The sequence below is a fragment of the Dipodomys spectabilis genome, unplaced genomic scaffold (genome assembly GCF_019054845.1).
Source record: "Dipodomys spectabilis isolate Male_0828 unplaced genomic scaffold, ASM1905484v1 ptg000657l, whole genome shotgun sequence".
Taxonomy (NCBI): domain Eukaryota; kingdom Metazoa; phylum Chordata; class Mammalia; order Rodentia; family Heteromyidae; genus Dipodomys; species Dipodomys spectabilis.
In genome coordinates, this window is record NW_024871334.1 from 841,482 (window position 1) to 862,586 (window position 21,105).

Here is a 21,105-nt window from a genome sequence, read left to right on the forward strand (position 1 = left end):
AGGAAGTCTGAGGACAGATAGCCGGACCTGCGGCCGTGAGCACGGGAGGTCTGCCACAGAGGCAGCAAGGGACCAGTGGAAACTTGCAGAGATGGAAAGAGTTGGGAAGAGGAGGAGTGAGGCCCACGTACCCAGAAGCTCCGCCGGGGGACAGGGCCTGCGGCCCGGCTGGGGACCGCAGGCTGAGGACGGGGCATCTGGGGGCAGGAAAGAAGCCAGCTCCAGGCTGAGCAAAGGCGGGATGAGCAGGGGACTGGGCAGGAAGTCTGAGGCTCTGGGCAAGCAGAGTCGGGTGGGCCTGGACAGGTGGGCATGCTGGGACCAGGCAGCACCAGCTCAGAAAACAGAGGAAGAAGAGCACTGGGAGCTTAGGGGACCGCAGGCCAGGGCTGCAAACGGGGCCCAGGATACCCCAAGGCCAGCAGTCTCCACTAAGCTGGGCTGATTTGGAGAGCTCAGCAGCTCAGGACTGAGCGGCCACAGCTGAACCAAGCAGACAGGAATGGGGGAAGCATGGGGGCACCCAGGAGCTCAGGGCCAAGAGCAGGCACCGTGGGAGCCTAAAGATGATGGTTAGGTGGTCAGGCGTGTAACAAGGGCTGCAGCAGCCACATGTAAGCAGCAGCCTTTGAGAGTACCCCCAAATAGCTCCAAGAACCAGAGCAGGGCAGCTTCAGGTCAGTGGAGGCAGAAAGAATACCAGAGGCGTAGCAGAGCAGCATCAGGGGCTCAGAGAACCACATCTGAGCAGGACAGGTGAGGGGGGCTGTGAGAGACTGGGGCACCCAGGAGAGCCCCAGGAGCCCAGGGAGCAGGCACCGAGCAGCTGCAGGGGAGCTGGAGAATACTGGGGGCCTGGAGGGACAGGGCAGCCCCAGGAGCTCAGGGGAGCAGTTACAGACCAGGTACAGGGGAGCTGGAGAATACTGGGGGGCTGGAGGGACAGGCCAGTACCAGGAGCTCAGGGGAGCAGTTACAGACCAGGTACAGGGGAGCTGGAGAATACTGGGGGCCTGGAGGGGCAGGCCAGTACCAGGAGCTCAGGGGAGCAGTTACAGATCAGCTACAGGGGAGCTGGAGAATGTTGGGGGGCTGGAGGGACAGGGCAGCCCCAGGAGCTCAGGGGAGCAGTTATAGACCAGGTACAGGGGAGCTGGAGAATATTGGGGGGCTGGAGGAACAGAGCAGCTCCAGGAGCTCAGGAGAGCAGGCACAGATTAGCTACAGGGGAGCTGGAGAATGTTGGGGGGCTAAAGGGATACAGTAGCCCCAGGAGCTCAGGGGAGCAGTTACAGATCAGCTACAGGGGAGCTGGAGAATGTTGGGGGGCGGGCAGGATACAGTAGCCCCAGGAGCTCAGGGGAGCAGTTACAGAGCAGACAGAGGGGAGCTTGCGAATGTTGGGGGGCTGGAGGGGCAGGGCAGCCCCAGGAGCTCAGGGGAGCAGGCACAGAGCAGCTACAGGGGAACAGCAGAATATTGGGGGGCTGGAGGGATACAGTAGCCCCAGGAGCTCAGGGGAGCAGTTACAGAGCAGGTACAGGGGAGCTAGAGACTTTTGGGGGGCTGGAGGGATAAGGCAACCCCAGGAGCTCAGGGGAGCAGGCACAGAGCAGTTCTAGGGAAGCTGGGAAATATTGGGGGGCTGGAGGGACAGGGCACCTTCAGGAGCTCAGGGGAGCAGTTACAGACCAGATACAGGGGAGCTGGAGAATGTTAGGGGGCAGAGGGACAGGGCAGCTTCAGGAGCTAAGGGGAGCAGGCACAGAATAATTTTAGGGGAGCTGGAGAAAGTTGGGGTGCTGGAGGGGCAGGGCAGCCCCAGGAACTCAGGGGAACAGATACAGACAGGTACAGGGGAGCTGGAGAATGTTGGGGGGCTGGAGGTATAAGGCAACCCAAGGAGCTCAGGGGAACAGGCACAGAGCAGCTACAGGGCAGTTGGAGAATGTTGGGGGGCTGGAAGAACAGAGCAGCCCCAGGAGTTCAGGGGAGCAGGCACAAATTAGCTACAGGTGAGCTAGAGATGTTGGGGGCCTGGAGGGATACAGTAGCCCCAGGAGCTCAGGGGAGCAGTTACAGACCAGGTACAGGAGAGCTGGAGAATGTTGGGGGGCTGGAGGGACACAGTAGCGCAGGAGCTCAGGGGAGCAGTTACAGACCAGGTACAGGGGAGCTGGAGAATGTTGGGGGGCTGGAGGGACACAGTAGCGCAGGAGCTCAGGGGAGCAGTTACAGACCAGGTACAGGGGAGCTGGAGAATGTTGGGGGGCTGGAGGGACACAGTAGCGCAGGAGCTCAGGGGAGCAGTTACTGACCAGGTACAGGGGAGCTGGAGAATGTTGGGGGGCTGGAGGGACACAGTAGCACAGGAGCTCAGGGGAGCAGTTACAGACCAGGTACAGGGGAGCTGGAGAATGTTGGGGGGCTGGAGGGACTGGGCAGCCCCAGGAGTTCAGGAGAGCAGGCACAGAGCAGATACAGGAGAGCTGGGGAATATTGGGGGGCTGGAGGGACAGGGCATCTTCAGGAGCTCGGGGGAGCAGGCACAGAGCAGCTTTTGGGCAGCTGGAGAATGTTGGGGGGCTGGAGGGACAGGGCATCTTCAGGAGCTCGGGGGAGCAGGCGCAGAGCAGCTTTTGGGCAGCTGGAGAATGTTGGGGGGCTGGAGGGACAGGGCATCTTCAGGAGCTCGGGGGAGCAGGCACAGAGCAGCTTTTGGGCAGCTGGAGAATGTTGGGGGGCTGGAGGGACAGGGCATCTTCAGGAGCTCGGGGGAGCAGGCTCAGAGCAGGGGCACGGCAGCTGGATCAAGTGAGAGGCATGGGAGTCAGGGACTGGCTCAGGACAGCGTCCAGGCCAACCTCAAGGCGTCTGGGCTCTGGTAAGAGTGCAACAGATGTGGGAAGCATGGGCCGCTGAGGGCTGGGGACGGGGGGGAGAGGCCCAGCTACGGAAGGCCCAGAAGCTCAGGGACCACTCCCATCCAGGCCCAGCCCAGCTCACTGTCCCTGCTCTGCCCCGAGCTCCCGGAGCTCTGAGCCCAAGCTGCCCTGCAGCTGACACAGGCCTGGGCCTAGGAGGACAGAGGTCCCAGGTTGAGGAGTGCAGGCTGGGTGAGGTTGGCAGGTGGGGCAGGGCTCAGCGCTCTGGCTGAGTTCCCAGGCAGGGCCAGTGCTGGGGGCCAGGATGGGCCGTGGGGATAGGGGGTGTGCATGAGAAGGGCCCTGGGGCTAAACACCCGCAGGAGGCACAGGGCTGCCAGGGGCTGGGGAATGGCAGCTCCCACCCTGTGGATCTGAGCAGACTGCCCTGAGGAAAACCTGCCTGGCAGCACGGCAGGCCTGGGCTGTGAACAACACAGAGGAAGACAAGGCCATGTTCAGGCTTGAGTAGGGGCGGCTCACAGGCCCGCAGAGATGAGCAGGAAACTGTTGCCAGGTCAGAGGGGACAGAGGGGGGATGCGGACACCCCACCTGGAGGACAGAAGAAACACCAACGGGATCCGGACATGCTGATCCACCAGGGGAGGGAGGGCAGAGGGAGGGTGAAAGCCCGCAGACCCCACCCACCACACCGCGCCTGCACCTGCAGGAAGCACCTAGAAGCCAGGACAGGTCAGGGCCTCCGCTGGGAACAGGAGGGGACAGGAAGGGAGGGGCCGTGACTGACCCTCAGGACGCAACCCAGGAAGACGGGAGCAGGGGCCATGTCCAAGGATGGGCCATCTCACAAGCCTAAGATCCCAGACAGCAGGGGTAGGGTCCCACGGATGAGTAGGAGGTGGCAGGGATCACTTCAGGGAATGTTCCAGAGCCCAGAGCCCAGACCAGGGGGCGGGGGGGAGGGGGGGAGTGGAGAGGAGAAGGGGGCTGGCTCGGCTCGGCTGGGCTGCCTAGCCTCACAGCAAGTTCTACAAGACAAAGCCCTCAAAGGCAAATGCGAGGGCCAGGGTTCTAGGGCTGGAGCTGGGCCAGCAGCACAGAAGGGTTGAGCCCAGGCCTGTGTCCCAGCCCTGTTACCCTCACCCACAGCACAGCCAGGACCCAGGACCATGACCCACAGCAGAGTCAGGACCCCGGGCCACGACCCACAGCAAAGCCAGGACCCCGGGCCACGACCCACAGCAGAGTCAGGACCCCGGGCCACGACACACAGCACAGCCAGATTGGGCAAGAGGTCATGAAGGGCAGAGGGCGTGGGGACATAGCACAGCACAAACAGGACAGGGACATGGGGTCTGGGCTCTGAGGTGCAGGGACGCGGGGTCTGGGCCCTCACAGGACTGGACAGGAGGTCTGGGCCCTCACGGGGCTGGGACACGGGCCTGGGGCAGCCATGTCCCCCACCACACTCTCTTGGTACTTCCTCTCTTGCAGCCAGCACCACAGCCCCATCCGTCTTCCCCTTGGCTCCCAGCTGTGGAGTCAGTTCTGGCTCCACGGCGTCCCTGGGCTGCCTGGTCAGCGGCTTCTTCCCCGAGCTGGTCACCGTGTCATGGAAGTCCGGAGCGGCCGAGTTGACCAGCGGCGTGCGCACCTTCCCATCTGTTCTGAAGTCAGGGCTCTACTCACTCAACAGCATGGTGACGGTGTCCTCCAGCACCTGGCCCAGCCAGACCGTCACCTGCCATGTAGTCCACCCGGCCAGCAACACCAAGGTGGACAAGATCATTGGTAAGGAGACAGCCTGAGGGAGGGTCCCCGGGAGCCAGGCTTGCACAGCGCCAGCCAGGGAGGGGACCCCAGAGGTGATGGGAGGCATCTGCACCCATCGCTCAGGCAGGAAGAGGTGTTCTCAGTGCATGCCCTCCGGACCCCCTGGACAGACAGGGTGGACACGGGTCTCCTGGTGCCCAGGACCACAGCAGGCCCAGTCAGCATGGGACCCGAGCCTTCCCCAGGGCCATCTCCCAGCTCTGTGTGGCTCCTCCTCCCTCAGCCCCAGTAACCAAAACCTTGTTTCTGCAGAGCCTACAAGAGAAAACTCTCCGCCGCAAAGTCCCAAGGGCCCAGGTAAGTCCAGGAGGGAAGGAAGGCCCATTGAAGCTGACCTAAAGAGGTTGGCCCTGGCAGATCACTAACTTATCGATCTCTCCATCAATAGACGATTGTTTAGGAGGACCATCTGTCTTCATATTTCCCCCAAAGCCCCAGGACACCCTCACGATTTCTCTGACCCCCAAGGTCACATGTGTGGTAGTAGACCTGAGCCAGGATAACCCTAACGCTGAGATCACCTGGTTTATGGACAATGTGGAGGTACACGAGGCCCAGACCCAGCGCCCAGAACAGCAGTACAACAGCACACTCCGAGTGGTCAGCGTCCTGCCCATCCGGCACCAGGACTGGCTGTCGGGAAAGGAGTTCAAGTGCAAAGTCAAGAACAAGGACCTCCCAGCCCCCATCGAGAAAACCATCTCCAAAGTCAAAGGTGGGAGCAATGTGCTGAGAGGGCCGGTTGGCCACGCCCACAGGGCGGAGCCTGGCGTGGACAGCCCTTGGCCCCGGCAGTGACCTCTGCTGACCTCTGTCCCCACAGGGCAAGCCCGAGAGCCACAAGTGTATGTCTTGCCACCACCGAGAGAGGAGATGACCAACCCAAAGCTCAGCCTGACCTGCTTGGCACAAGGGTTCTACCCTGAGGATATCTTTGTGGAATGGAGCAGCAATGGCCAGCCAGAGGAGAACTACAAGAGCACCTCGCTCGTCTTGGACTCCGATGGGTCCTACTTCCTCTACAGCAAGCTGCCAGTAGACAAGAGCAGGTGGGAGAGAGGAGACAGCTTCACCTGCTCCGTGATGCACGAGGCCCTGCACAACCACTTCACGCAGAAGACCATCTCCCGGTCTCCGGGTAAATGAGAGCTGGGCCTCAGCAGCCGGCGCCTCCCTCTGGGCCTCGGTCCACAGGAGGCTGGCACCTGCCACCCCTCCCCATGTAAATAAAGCACCCAGTGAAGCCTGGGACCTGCGAGGATGTCCTGGTCTTTTCTGAGGCTCAGAGCCCATCTCCTGCCTGAGCCTTGTACAGTGGGGACAGGCCGGGCTCCAAGGGCTCGGCTGCCATCACCCGGGGAGGGATTCGGCCAGATGGCGCCCAGTGGGGAAGCCAGCTAGGGACTTGGCCCAGGCCCCACAGCCCCTCCCTCAGGCATCCCTCCCGGCCCACGGCCTCGGGACACACAGCCTTACACACACCCTCGGAGCCCAGCCCAAGAGGGCAGGCACACGGAACAAGACCAGCCTCCACCACTCTGCCCTCTTCCCTCCCTCTGCCCACCCGTCTCCCAGTGCCCACCACACACCAGCCTGCCTCTGCCTGGAGAGGCACTGTCCCCCACACCCAGACACACCGTTGGCCCCCACCTCACCCACAGGAGACAGGGCAGCCACAGGCCCTGGAGCAGCTCTGCCGTGCACTCAGGAACAGAGCAGGCGCCACTGTGCCTCGGGACACACGGTCCACACGCCCGGAGGACACAGCCACGACCCTCACCACACCTGCTCAGCACCGCAGACCACGGGCCCTGCTCACACACGCACATGCTGCACACCCGTGCACACACACTCCACCACACTGGGCCTCACACGGCAACCTGAACAGCACACACCCAGCAGGGGACACTCACTGAGCTCGGGCCCATCCCTGACCTCACATCACCCACAGGCGCCCAGCCCTCCCCTCCGGCCACCCGCACCCCTGCTGCCCACACAGCCCTGGACCTGAGCCCACCTCACACACAGGAGACGCGCCCCTAGTTTATGCGTCCTGCCCCCCAAGCCACGCGCTCTCCTCCCCTCAGCCCAGGCTCCACTGGGAATGGACCTGTGCGCTCTGGCGCTCTGGGCCTGGACACCAGGGCAGGGAGAAGGCCAGGGACAGACACTGCTGCAGGGTGTCCAGCCCTGACGCTTGTGACCACCAGCACTGAGCAGCTGACCCCTCGGGGAGGGACAGACTTTCCCAGCCACCTTCCAGGACCAGGAATCTGCCTGGGCCTGGACCTGAGCCCCAGTTGGTGGGACACTGGGCGCTTTTGCCGCCCCACATGGGAGCCGCTGGCCCGGCCCACTGCCCCTTCCTCCCTGGCCGCCCTGCGAGACACACCCTGCCACACAGGGCGTCCCTCAGCCCCGCTGGGCACACTGACCACCCCCTCCCTGTCCAGAGCTGGACCTGGACGAGACCTGTGCTGAGGCCCAGGACGGGGAGCTGGACGGACTCTGGACGACCATCACCATCTTCATCACCCTCTTCCTGCTCAGCGTGTGCTACAGCGCCACCGTCACACTCTTCAAGGTCGGCCACCGTGTCCCCACGCGGTCCCACTGTGTGTCCCCGGGCTGAACCACAGGGTCTCTGTGATGTCCAAGCTGTGCCTCTGCCTTTCCACGGAGTCCCATACCTTACCATCAGTGCGACACCATACCACACTGTCCCCTCTGTCCACACTGTCCTTCTGAAGGCCTGCACGCTGTCCATCTGTCCTCCACACTGTCCCATCTGTCCACACTGTCCATCTGTCCACACTGTCCATCTGTCCACACTGCCCCATGCTGTCCACACTGTCCCATCTGTCCACACTGTCCATCTGTCCACACTGTCCATCTGTCCACACTGTCCCATGCTGTCCACACTGTCCATCTGTCCACACTGTCCCATGCTGTCCACACTGTCCATCGGTCCACACTGCCCCATGCTGTCCACACTGCCAATCTGTCCACACTGTTCATCTGTCCACACTGTGCCATGCTGTCCACACTGTCCATCGGTGCACACTGTCCATCTGTCCACACTGTCCATCTGTCCTCCACACTGTCCCACGTTCTCTCACGCAGTCCCCGTTTTCCTTCATGGGCTGGAGGGTGGCGTCCGGGTGCTGTGCCTGGCTCACCGCTGCTGACCCACAGGTGAAGTGGATCTTCTCCTCGGTGGTGGAGCTCAAGCAGACAATCGCCCCTGACTACAGGAACATGATTATGCAGGGCTCCTAGGACCGCCTCCTGCATGGACCAGGGCTTCCCAGAGCCCTGTGGGATGCTGCCCATCGAGTCAAGCAGCCCCACAGCCCGGCCACACCTGTCCCTCGTCCTCCCTGCCCCCTGAACCTGCGGCCTCTTGAAGCTTCGCTCTGGAACGTTCTGCCCGTGGAGGAGCACATGAACAGCAGGCTCTACCACGGCCCCAGCACCATGGACAGGACAACCCTCCTCAGCACCCAGCAGGACCCCTGTGGTGGCAGCCGAGGCCCGTCCCTCCCTGGGTCACCTCTGTCCTCGGGGCTGCAGGGAGTCACCTATGGGGTGGACGTCCTAAGTGCAGATGACAAGCCTGGAGACAACGTCACCCGTGCCAGCCGGACATGGGAGTTTTCTGAGAGCAGGCCTCACGTCAGAGCCTTGCGTGGGATGTCCACCACCAGGACGGGAGGCACGCCTCCCGGGGCCCGGACCGGTTCAGAGGCGCTGCCTGGGTCAGGCTGCGGCCTGGGCCCCAACTGTGCCCCGCTAGGCTCCATCCTACCCTGACACCCGGCCCGTCTCGAGTCTGAAATGGGGCGTCCCGTCGGATGGGGCTCGGTGCGCTGCCCTCCTCTCGCCCCGCGGGCTTGCCATGGCCGTGAGGCAGCAGTCAGCTGACTCCGGCCACCCCGCCTCTGGGGACAGCCCACTGCCCCTCCCCCAGCTCCAGGCTCCACTCGTGACACACACAGGAAAGGGCCCCGGGCGCACGGCCGCTGTGGGGCTCGGGCCGGGCCCTTCCGCCAGGTGGAAGGGCCGAGGTCCGGTGAGGAGGACAGGCATCTGCCAGGTGGGGGCGGCTCCAGGACGGGGCCTGGGAGCAGGTGCTCCTCCCGCAGCCATCACGGCTCCATCCAAGGCAGCTCTTTGGGATGCGGCACACACACAGGTCACACGGGGTTTGGACCCAGGAGGCCTGTTTCTCCCTCCCTAAGCTTCATACCTTGGGACCCACTTTCTCCTCGGAATGCACTAGCCGGCCCCTCCAGCTCCTGCTGGAACAATGGTGATTTAGGGACAAGGTGCACTGGCCCCTGCTCCTAGGGGAAGGCTTCTTGTTTCTTGTCATGAACTGTGATGGTCACTGTAAAGGTTTCCTTTGTCCATCTGAGGATAGTCTCTCTCATCTAAAGATGGCTGAGACCCTCATGGGAAATGCTGTTCAATGTTAGGAAGTTTATTGTCTTCATCTGCTGGTCTGAGCCTACACGTGTGATGGACTGTCCTCAACTTTTTCTATGGTTGGGTTGCTGTGTTTGCACTTCTGGGAATCACACTGGGGGCCTATGGTGCTAGGCAGACATCATCCAACTAAGCTGGATTCCCAGACTTTTGGATGCTAAACCAGCCTTAGTGAAGGAGTTCAGTTCTACAAATAGTAGAGCTAGCAGGGTACTCGTAGCCTGGTAACGTATTTGGAAAGACAGACTGATTCTGAGAAGCTGGTTCCCACGGTTGCAGTGGCAACAAGGTCACCAAGCTGGCCAGCTTGACCCGCGGACGGCACACCACGCCCACAGAAGGAAAATGAGGCCCAAGGCCCAATTACCTTTGCATATTGTTTGATTCAACTTGTCAGTGTCTTCTGGACATGAAGCTTTACAGAGTCAACACTGGCAGCAGCTAATCTTTGAAAAGGAGTCTAGAAGTTCTCGTTCTCATCTGTGCACCCCTCCTTCCTTTCTGCCTGTGGCGATGGACAGGACTTGCACAGACCTAGAGTTCTCCTGGTGGCTTCCTCCACCTGCACCTGCAGGCCGCACCTGGCCCCCAGACACCGTTTGGCCCCGCCAGTCTCCACGTCTCCTTTGGTCACACAGATCATCCTGTTATTGGCCTTTTCTAGCACGCACACGTGAGAGAAAACCGAGTGCTGGTCTTTCTCAGTCTGGCTTATTTCTCCTAACGAGTCGCACTCCAGGGGCCGCCATTTTCAGCAGAAGACACAATGGCACCCACCGGTGATGGCCACGCCTCACGCCACTGCACGCACATGCCTGCCTCCTCGCCCGTCCTCAGCGGGCAGCTGGTCGGGGCTGCGTCTGACAGGCCCTGGCCGCCTTCTGCGGGTGTCCAGCCTCCCCGCTCACCCCGTGTGAGTGGGCGGCCAGTGGTGTCTGGGCCTGGGAGGACGGCCATCCTCCAGTGACGGTGGCTGCAATCCTGGGAGTGCTGCCACTAGAACACTCCTGGGCAGGCCTCTCCACACCGCCTGACGTGGATTTGGGGCGACACCGCCTGTCGTACTAGGGAGCTGTGAGAGGAATTCTAGCCTTCACTGTGGGGAAAGGTCATACTGATTTCTGCAAAAGCTGAGCTGGTGTCCATTGCCTCTGGCAGTGAATAAAGGTGCCATTTCCTCACCGCCTACCCATTGTCATTTATTTCTTCATGCCATTCTGTTGGCTAAGGCAGAACAGCGACACAGTTTTCCTTAAGCTTTTTCCTTCTAGCAAAGACGTGAAACATTTTCATCATGTATTTATTAGCCAGTTGTGGTCCATTTAGTTTTTGTTATGACTGTTTCATTTGTGTGGATGTTTAATTTTTATAGTTATTATACAGGTAATTACAGAATGGTTACAGTTACTTAAGTCAGATAAAGAGAACATTTCTTCTTTCTCCTTTCTTTTTTTTTTTTTTTTTTTTTTGCCTATTCCTGGGGCTTGAACTCAGGGTGTGGACGCTGTCCCTGAGATTCTTTTTGGTCAAGGCTAGTGCTCTACCACTTGAGCAACAGCACCACTGCAGGCATTCTCTGAATGGTTTATTGGAGATAAGAAGCTCATACATGTTGCTGCCAGGGCTGGCTTCAAACCTCAGTCCTCAGATTTCACCCTCCTGAGTAGCTAGGATTACAGATGAGAGCCACCAACACTGGCAAGAGCAAACTTCTTTACGGACGATGTCAGCCCCCTTGCTTTCTCCCAGGATTTTCCTCCCATGCCCCAACCACAAGTTATATCGTTTATTTTCAACGTAGTGTCCACTGAGTTGCAGCATTACACGTGTTCATGTCTTTGTCCCTCTATTTCTCTGCCTCGTTGACACTCCCAAAGACACACAAATTAACAAACAGAACAAAAAAAAAACAAAAACAGAAAAACAGAAACTATAAAACCCTCTGGTTTCCATTTCCTGGAGTTCATTTGGATAAATACTATTTTTTTGGGGGGGGTCCGGTCCTGGGGCCTGAACTCTGGGCCTGGGCGCTGTCCCTCAGCTCTTCAGCTCAAGGCTAGCGCTCTACCACTTGAGCCACAGCGCCACTTCCGGCTTTTTTCTTTTTGCTTATGTGGTGCTGAGGAATGGAACCCAGGGCCTCATGCATGCAAGGCAAGCGCTCTACCACTGAGCCACCTTCCCAGCCCGATAAATGCTATTTTGTATAATCAGAGGCACATAGTCCTTGTGCCTTCCTGTTCCTCTCCTAGGAGTATTTTCCTTTGGTCTCATGGGAGTGAATGCCTAGAGACCTGTGTCATTGCTTGTGTCCTAGTAATTTAGATATAGTTTCCACATATGAGAGAAAATAGGCACTGTTAGTCTGTCTGAGCTTGCATACCTCACTCAACATGATTTGCTCTAGGTCCATCCATGTCCCTGCTAAGGACGTTATTTTGTTCTTTCTAATGGCTGTGTAAAATTCCATTTCCATAGTACCACATTTTTGGACCCACTTGTATGTTGTAGGGCATCTGGGCTGTCTCCACATCTTGGCTGCTGTGAATATTGCAGCAATGAACATGGATGTGCAGGTGTCTTTACGGTGTCCTGGCTTGTGAGGTTCTGGGTAGATGCCCAGGAGCGGTATCGCTGGATCCTAGGGAAGGTCTATGTTTAGAGGTTGAGGAACCTCCAGACTGCTGTCCAGAGTGGTTGTACTAGTTTACATTCCCACCAGCAGTGCAGAACTGCTACTTCACACACACACACACACACACACACACACACACACACACACACTACCTCCACCAGCATTTGTTGTTCAAATTCACAGTGTTGGCCAATCAAACTGGGGTGAGGTGGAATCTCAGAGTTGGTTTGATTTGAATTTTCTTTATGGCCAGGGACGATGAGCATTTCCTCAGATGTTTCTTTGCCATTCTTAACATTCTGAGAAGTCTCTCCTTAGCTTCCTTTGCCCATTTATTGACTGGTCTCGTAGCTTTGGGAGAGGTCAGTTCCTTGAGGTCCTTGTATATTTGATATTAGGCCTTTGTCTGATATACTGCCAGTCATGGTCTTCTTCCAGTTAGTTGGCCGTCTTTCTAGCTCTGTGATCATACTTTTGCCATGCATAAACTATTTAGTTTGGTGAACTCCATTTATCAAGTCTCTCTCCTGGGCTGGGAAGGTGGCTCAGTGGTAGAGTACTTGCCTTGCATTTATGAGGACCTGGGTTCGATTCCCCAGCACCACAGAAGCAGAAAAAATAAGCCGGCATTGTGGCTCAAGTGGTAGAGTGCCACCCTTGAGCAAAAAGAAGCTCAGGGACAGTGTCCAGGTCCTCCTTCAAGCTCAAGACTGGCAAAAAAAAAAACGTGTCTCTCCTATCTGCTATACCCCTGGGACTCTTTTCAGAGAGTGTCTGCCTCTTCTGGTTAGGCTGCTCCAGGTGGAGATCTACATGGGGACCAGAGAAGGCTGGTGCTTGATCTGCAACAAGCTCCTATGCCATGCTTTCCAACGCAGAGGTCTATGCCCAATGGTCAAGAAATCTGTGCGTGTCTTCTAGATTTTCTGATTTGTTGAAATACAGGCTTTCAAATTTTCCCCTAAAGATCCTTTTGATTTTAATGAGATCTGCTACACTGATATCTACAGTGCTGAAGAGAGCTTCACTCTGGTAAAAACTGGTTGAAGTCACAGAAGGTTCTGGAATTCACATCCTCCATGGGAAGTGGAGCCACTGCAGCATCTGCCAAGGATTGTATCTCCACAGGGCTACCACACCAGAGGACCAGACACTTCAAAGCTCCAGAGCCTAAGAGCTGCTAGCAAAAAAACCTGTGTTCAGTCCCATATAGTAAGGAGAATTAATCCCACCAACATTCCCCACAAAACAGATCCTTTGTAGCCATGGAGCAAGAGAGAAGGAAGGGAGGGAGAGAGAGGGACAAGAAGGAAGAGAAAGAGATGGTGGGAAAAGGGCAGAAGGGACGGGAAGAGAAAGAAAAAGAGAGAAGGGGAGGGGGAAGAAGGAAAGGGGAAGGCAAAATTTCACATCCCTAAAGGCATGCTTCTGACTCAACAAAAGAAAGGAAAAACAAGTGACATTGATTGAGAATTTGTGCTGGGACACACATAAGTGGCATTCTTTTTTTTTTCAGGTAAGGGGTAGGTTTATTCATCGTTCTGGCTGGCACCAGGCCATCTTGGCCCTCCATGAGGCTGGGAAGGGCCTGGGAAAGACCTGGCAAAGAGCTGGGAAAGAGTGGGAAACAGAGCCTCTGGGTAAGAGAGAGAGCTGGGAAAGAGAGAGAGCTGGGAAAGAAAGAGGGTCTCTGGGCCTGGGCTAGGCCTTATCTAGGGTATGGGCAGAGAAAGGTGTGGCCACATCAAATTCAGATGTGACCTCAGTGGATGCAGATGTGACCCCTTCCAGATGTGCCAGTTGCCTAGGTAACACAGGTACTGGGTGGAGACTTTGCTGCGAGGAGGGTGGAGTCTTCTCGCCATCCAGGAGTGGACCGTACATTCCAGCCTTTTAATAATCATAAAATAAGGCACAGATTCTCTCTGGCTACTTCCTGCTGACAAGGGGTGTCAAGAATTGACCAACAAATATTCTGCAGTGACAAAACTTGTTAGATGTGATGAGAACTTTAGCACAGATATGCCCAGTATTTTAGAACGACGTAGTCAGTAGTAGAATATACAACACAAAACAAAAAAGGCAAAACTCAAAACCTAAAATTTTGACAACAACGTTTAGACATCTTTGCTAACAAAGCACATCAGATGGTTGGGCTTCAGTTACCAGGGCCTGTGAAAAGAGCAACTTGTTAGCAAGGCATCTTAGAATAGCTGGATGGAGTAGTAAACTTGGTGGAAGGGTTAGGGTCAGATTAGGCCAAACCCTCAACCCACCATGTGGCCAAGATGGCGAACTCAGGATGGCGAATTTCTGAAAAAAAAATGCAAAAAAACCCTGAACAAATAGATCAAGCTTACATTGGCTAGCCTTTGAGAGGGAACCTAGACGGGGGTCCCCGGGACCCAGCCTGCGTCGAACTCTTCAGGGCACAAGCCAAAAAGTTGTAGAAAAGAGAAAGGGAGAGATAGGGAACATTGGGCATGAATGGCAGAGAGAGAGCAAAGAGAGCCTGAAAGCAAACAGACTTCTGACCATTTACCATTGCAGTGGCAAAAACGGTCTACATCTGAGAATGGCATAAAATGAGGCGCTCTGGCTTTCCAGAGAGCGCAGGAGGCATTTCAAAGGGGTTTCATGGCTCAGGCGTGATTCGCAGCACCCCATTAAATGAGTAGGAGAGTCAGTCTGGTGAGTGAAGGAGAGCTGACCGGGCAGAAGCAGCATCCTGCCTTCCCCCAGAGCCCTCTAGAGAGAAATGGCCAAGCCCCCCAAACCAAGCGTCCTCGGCTTCAGAGGTGACCGGCCTTTCAGCTAAAGGCCGTAGGAACTCTCTGGCGTGGCACCACAGACTGAGCAACAGAGAGCCATAGAGAGTAGTTTCACTCACCATGGTAGAGAAGTGGTGTGGACGTGGATGTGAAGGCCAGCAATGGTATCGATGCGCTGTGTCCACAGCAGACAGACGGGTTCGCAAAGGCCATCAGAACTGTGGGTATCCCTCAGAGCAAAAGGGGAAAAACAAACAAAAAAAAGAAAAAAAAGAGAAAAAAACGGAGACGAATCCCACCTATCCAGACTTTAAGCCTTCCCTGGTTTCGACACCATTTTTATTAGGTTTTTAAAAAGAGGTAGCCGAGTAAGAACAGCACCACGCATGTGGTATTCAGGTAAGGGGTAGGTTTATTCATCGTTCTGGCTGGCACAAGGCCATCTTGGCCCTAGGAAAGGCCTGGGAAAGAGCTGGGAAAGAGGTGGGCAAGAGAGCATCTGGGTAAGAGAGAGAGCTAGGAAAGAGAGAGAGCTGGGAAAGAAACAGCATAAATGACATTCTTACAATACTGGAAAACAGCATCTATTTTTTTATTTTTATTTATTTTGTGTGTGTGTGTGTGTGTGTGTGTGTGTGTGTGTCTTGAGGCTTGAACTCTGAGCCTGGGCACTGTCCCTCAGCTCTTTAGCTCAAAGCAAGCTCTCTACCACTTGTGCCACAACACACTTCCGGTTTTCTGAATGGTTGATTGAAGATAAGAGTTTCATGGACTTTTCCTGCCTAGGCTGGCTTTGAACCATGATCCTCAGATCTCATCCTTCTGAGTAGCTAGGATTACAGGTGTGAGCCACCAGTGCCTGGCTATTTCTTCATTTTTTTAGTACTGGTCATGGGGCTTGAGCTCAGAGACTGAGTGCTGTCCCTGAACTTTGTTGCTCAAGGCTACTGCTCTACCACTTGAGCCCCAGTTCCAATTCTACTTTTCTGTACTTTTCCCCTCCTCTGGGGGGCATGCGTTATTGGAGATAAGAGCCTAGACTTTCCTGCCTGAGCTGGCCTCAAACCAAGACCTCCAATCAGCGTCTTAAATGGGTAGCGTTAGAGGCATGTGTCATGGCACCTGCCTGTTTTTATTTAAAAACAACCTGAAGGACTGGAAGAAGATGGTGAACAACAGAGAATCGCCCTAGCACTCGCCAACCAAACAGAGATTTGGTACCGAACATGCACTTCCCCCAGAGACATCAATAACAGCAAATACACAATCACCAGAACTGAAAAAAAAAAAATTCCTAACTTGTACACGTAAGAACCAAGAATCACGAAGCCCCCTCGACCCCCTAACCGGCTCCAGCAGCACAGCTACACCAGAGAGGAGGTCCTCACTGCCTAGGGGCCCAGGACCCACGAAAGGACCGCAGCATCCAGACCCACAAAACTCACCTGGCACCTGACCGACAGCGCAGAGAGACAGACACCAGCGCCAGCCTCCACAGCACCCAGAGAGCTCCCAGCTCCACTGGCCAGCCCACCACCTATGCTGTGGAGCTTTGAGAGGGGCTCAGCGGCAGGAGCAGCTCCACGGCCACCCAGGACTGCAGACACGACCAGCGAGACTGCAGCATTCAGATGCAGAGATTCGCCACAGCACCACCAGGCAATCCACAGCCAGTTCCAGGATCCGTAGGTACCCAACTGGAGACCCCCAACCCGCTGGGGCCCAGCGCTGGTGGTGACCCAGACAGCTGGGCCCAGACCCCTCCTTTCCCCCAATAAGGGGCCAGAGCCCTTCCTCATCCCCCACCCCACCTGTTATCTAGAACTGGAAGGCCACCAGGACTCATACTGGGAGTGCCCTAGGACAGTGCATCCCCCAAAGCCCTGGCTATCAGCAGGAAAACCTGGCCTGTTTGAAAACAACAGACAAAATCCCACACACCGGCTGTAGCCCATCCCTTCCAAAGTGCATACCCACAGGCAGCACACACCCACAAGCCAGCAACCAAGCACCAGCCACCTGAGGGGAGAGAACCAACCCAGGGCCGAAGCAAAAACACCAGCACACCTGTGGGATTCCCACCAAGTCCGAAGCACACACCCATCCTGGAGGTCCAAATCTGCCCTTCCCAGTCCCTGCTGCAGACTGGACCCAGCCTTGGAAACCCACCCAGTCTGAGCCGGCCCCAGCCAGGCCAGTGCTGCCACCTATGGGCATGCACAGGCCAACTCCAGGTGCAGCCCTTACAGTCCCTGAACCCAAACGCATAAATCACAAGGAAAGACAAAAAGATTCCTCAAGAATCACAACCCAAAAGCCAACAACAATGGAGGGAAGGACTCCAGTGAGAGTGAAGGAGACATGGAAGACCAAAGAACCACTCAAGAAAAGCTCACAGAATCGGCCAATGAAATGGAAGGAGCTCAAGAAAAGATCACAGAATCGGCCAATGAAATGGAAGGGGCTCAAGAAAAGATCACAGAATCGGCCAATGAAATGGAAGGGGCTCAAGAAATGATCACAGAATCGGCCAATGAAATGGAAGGGGCTCAAGAAAAGATCACAGAATCGACCAATGAAATGGAAGGGGCTCAAGAAATGATCACAGAATCGGCCAATGAAATGAAAGGGGAGTTGAAAATAATTTTAGGAGTACAAAGAAGAAATGACAAAGAAAATCCAGGACTCCCAAAAAGATACGGAGATGAAAATAAAAGAGAAAAATAACTGTATGAAAACTGAGGCCCCAGTGCCTCCGCCCGGTGAGGAGAGCAGAGAGGGAGCCCTCAGCACAAAGTGAACCTGGCGACCAACGGAGCAGACAAAGGCTCAACCCCAGCATAGGAGTTTCCAGGTCAGGGACCTCCCTGGGTGACAGGCTAGCATCAACTCAGACAGTCTTACATGCACTCCCTTCATGCCTTGGAGAGCAACAGCAGGGAGCCATCTTGTGGGAATGCCTCCTGCTTGAGGCACAGCCCAGGGTATCAGATTTCATTAGCCAACTGCAGCCACCAGGCTCTGAGACTGACATACAGGTATGAGCTTGAGATCTGTGACACCCACCCAGTACCCAGGTAGCTGTCAGCCACCAAAACTGCACATAGAGTAGGAGAGTCAAGCCACCACTAGGGAAAAGACATTGCATAGTCCTGGGACAACCATTCTTCCCAGAGTACAAAAGATCTAGCCTTTGCACCAGAGCTGGTAGACTTCTGATTACTAAGAGATCAGTGTGCACTGACTCCTGCAGGAGAGAACTGTGTCCACTGAAGGTAGGCTGGTGATGAACCCCGAGGACAGTAAAGTAGTAAATACACCACAACCCAGTCATTACTCAGTCTCAAGTCATGTGCCAGAAATAACCAACTAAAAGAGCACAGAAGTTGAGCACCAGACAAGGAGCAAAACCATCGGGTACTACTAGTTCAACTACCAGCCTTAGAACTAAAAAACAAGAGGAAATGATAGAAATATTCATCAAATTTTGGCCTCGGATATATAAATACCAATGTAAAAAAAATCAATAAATCTATAAATAAACAAGGTACTATGTGCTCTCAAAAGCCAAGTACTCTACAGCAAAAGACTTACAGGACAGTGAATAGGAAAAAATTCAAGCAAAAAGAATTTTTTAATGATTAAAAAAATAAAGGATGATGGCCAGGTGCCAGTGGCTCATGCCTGTAATCCTAGCTATTCAGGAGGTTGAGGTTTGATTGAGAATTGTGGTTCAAAGCCAGCCTGGGCAGGAACATCTATGAGACTTTGTGTGTGTGTGCGGTGCGGGTGGGGGGGGGTGGTGAGTTGTGTGGCTTGAACTCTGGGCCTGGGCGCTGTCCCTCAGCTCTTCAGCTCAAGGCAAGCTTTCTACCACTTCAGCTACAGTGCCACTTCTGGTTTTCTGGTGGTTTATTAGAGATAAGAGTCTCACGGTTCAAAGCCTGCCTGGGCTGGCTTTGAACTGCGATCCTCAGATCTCAGCCTCCTGAATAGCTAGGATGACAAGCGTGAGCCACCAGCTCCCGGCTCCATGAGACTCTTAACTCTAATGAACCACCAGAAAACTGGAAGTAGTGCTCTGTGCTATGGCACAAGTGATAGAGTGCTAGCCTTGAGCTGCAGAGCTCAGGGACAGTGCTGAGGCCCGGCCCAGAGTTGAAGCCCCATGGCTGACAAAAGAAGGAAGGAAGGAAGGAAAAGGAAGGGAGGGATGGAAGAAGGAAGGAAGGTTGTGATGTCTCATCACCTAAATTAATCAAAACAACAAGAGAATACAGCAACAACAACAAAAGAATTAATCAAGAAGGCAATGCAGGAATTGAAAAACAGATTCCATAAAGGTAGAGAAACCATGGGGAAACACCAAACTGACATCCTGGAAACAAAAAGGCTAATAGCCCAAGTAAAAAGTCAATGGCGAGCCTAATAGAGCAAAATGAGTTTTAAAGGACATAGGAGGAGCTGAGGAGGAAGCAGAGAAATTAGAAAAAATAAAGGCATTGAAAAAAACAGAAGATTGAAAATGAAATTGACAAGTCCTGTATGACCCCTTCAAAAGACCCAACTGATAAATCACAGATATGTTAAAAGGGGATTTCAAAAAAGAACTAAAGATATTGAGAATCTGTTCAATAAAGTAATAGGAGAAACCTCCTTAACCTCAATCCATGTCAAATGATGGGATAAGGAAGAAACACCCTGTACACACTAGAGACGAAACACCAAATATGCAGAAAAAAATAATCACTGAAAGCTGCAAAAGACAGGAGAAAAGACACTAACAATGGAACATTCATCTTAATACAGAGTTCTCAACTCAAACTCTAAATCCAAAAAGGTGATAGAAGAATATAATTCAAGCACCGAAAGATATCAACTGCCAGGACCGACCGTTGAGGACTGATGGAGAAACAAAAACCTTTCCATGAAGAGCACAGGATAAAGGAATTTGCAAATACTAAACCAGCATTGGAAAAGACCGTTGAGGAATCCAATCCATAGAAGAACAACATCAAAAACAGGAACATTCACAAAAGAATAAACCTTACGAGGTGAGTAGATTCGCAAATCAAGATGACAAAAGAAAACAGAAGTATCGTGAAAAGAACAAAATGACAAGAAGTATGACATGCATTTCAATATGACTATTGAATTTGAATGTTAACACTTCAATAAAACAGAAAATAACAACTTGGATTTAAAAGGCAAGACCTCAAGGAAATAAACACCAGGAAGCAGGTACTGGAAAGGGGCAGGCTGGGGGCAAGAGGAGAGAGGTGGAGGAATGAAGACAAGAGGGGGAGCATACCATCAAGAACTAATGTAAATCCTACAAAATTAAGAAGAGTGAGGGCAGGGGTGGAGAGGGAAGGGATGGGTGAGGATGTTCAGATTGGTGACACTGGGGATGCATTGCATTCATAAACTGCTTTGTTAAGTGGCTACTCCTTTGTACAGCTGCTTAAAGATAATAAAAAAAGACAACAAAAATAAAACGAGAGGCCAGACCCAACATACAGTTACATGAGTCAGATAATGAGTACATTTCTTTTTGAACAGTGTCACCCCCTTTCTTATTTGTCCCAGTTTTTCCCCTCCTAACTGCCTTCCTCTCCCCACCTCATATTGTATAGTTCACTTCCAACAGAGTGTCTAGAGCGTCACTGCTGAATTGGTTCATCCTTTGTCCCACTGTTTCTGTGCTTCCCCTTCCCCTACCCAAATTAGATAAACGCATATGCAAAACAAAGTTACAGAAATAAAAAAACAGTGACTGAAGAGATACACCAAAGGCAAAAAATAACCGCAAACAATACAATCACAAAACCTTTTGTTTCCATTTCTTGGAGTTCATTGCGATAAGCATCATTTCATATGATTATATGCACATAGCTGTTGAGCCAGTTAATCCTCCCCTAAAAACAACCTCCTTTGAATGTGTAGTGTGCTGTTTAACGGATTATGTCCAAGTGTAGTTATTATTTTTACTATCCATTGGATTTACTTATAGATTTATAGACACATTTTAGTTATTACAAATGAGGGGAAACATGCAGCCTATCTATGTTGGGTATGGCTTATTTCATTTACAATTTTTCCAAGTCTCCATTTCCTGACAAATGGAACAATGTCATTTTTCTGATGGAAGCATAGAATTCCAATGTGTGTATATATACCACATTTTCTTGATCCTTTGCCACTGAGGGGCATCAGGGTTGATTCCATATCTTGGCTATGGTAAACGTTGCTGGAATGAACATGGTTGTGCTCGTGGCTTTAGTGTAGGCTGGTTTGGAGTCATTTGGGTAAATGCTCAGCAGTGAGATTTCCGGGTCATAGGGAATCTCTATGTTTATTCTTTTAAGTAACTCCATACTATTTTCCAGAGTGGCTGAACAAGTTTACACTCCCACCAACAATGTAGCAGCATGCCCTTTTGTCCACATCCTTGCCAGCATTTCTTATTAGTTTTCTTGACAACAGCCATTC

At 53.8% G+C, this 21,105-nt stretch overlaps 1 long non-coding RNA gene and 1 gene segment (V, D, J or C); both read left to right on the forward strand.

The window, feature by feature from the left end:
• The first annotated feature begins 3,710 nt into the window (after positions 1-3,710).
• LOC122101409 lies at positions 3,711-5,865 on the forward strand. The segment is given in 5 exon segments: positions 3,711-3,759; positions 4,381-4,677; positions 4,943-5,016; positions 5,152-5,434; positions 5,543-5,865. Coding segments are annotated over 5 exon segments (1,026 nt in total).
• A 1,067-nt stretch (positions 5,866-6,932) lies between these two features.
• On the forward strand, positions 6,933-10,395 carry LOC122101367. Its single transcript, XR_006146362.1, has 2 exons — positions 6,933-7,303; positions 7,915-10,395. It is a non-coding gene; the product is annotated as an uncharacterized LOC122101367 (long non-coding RNA).
• Positions 10,396-21,105: the final 10,710 nt, after the last annotated feature.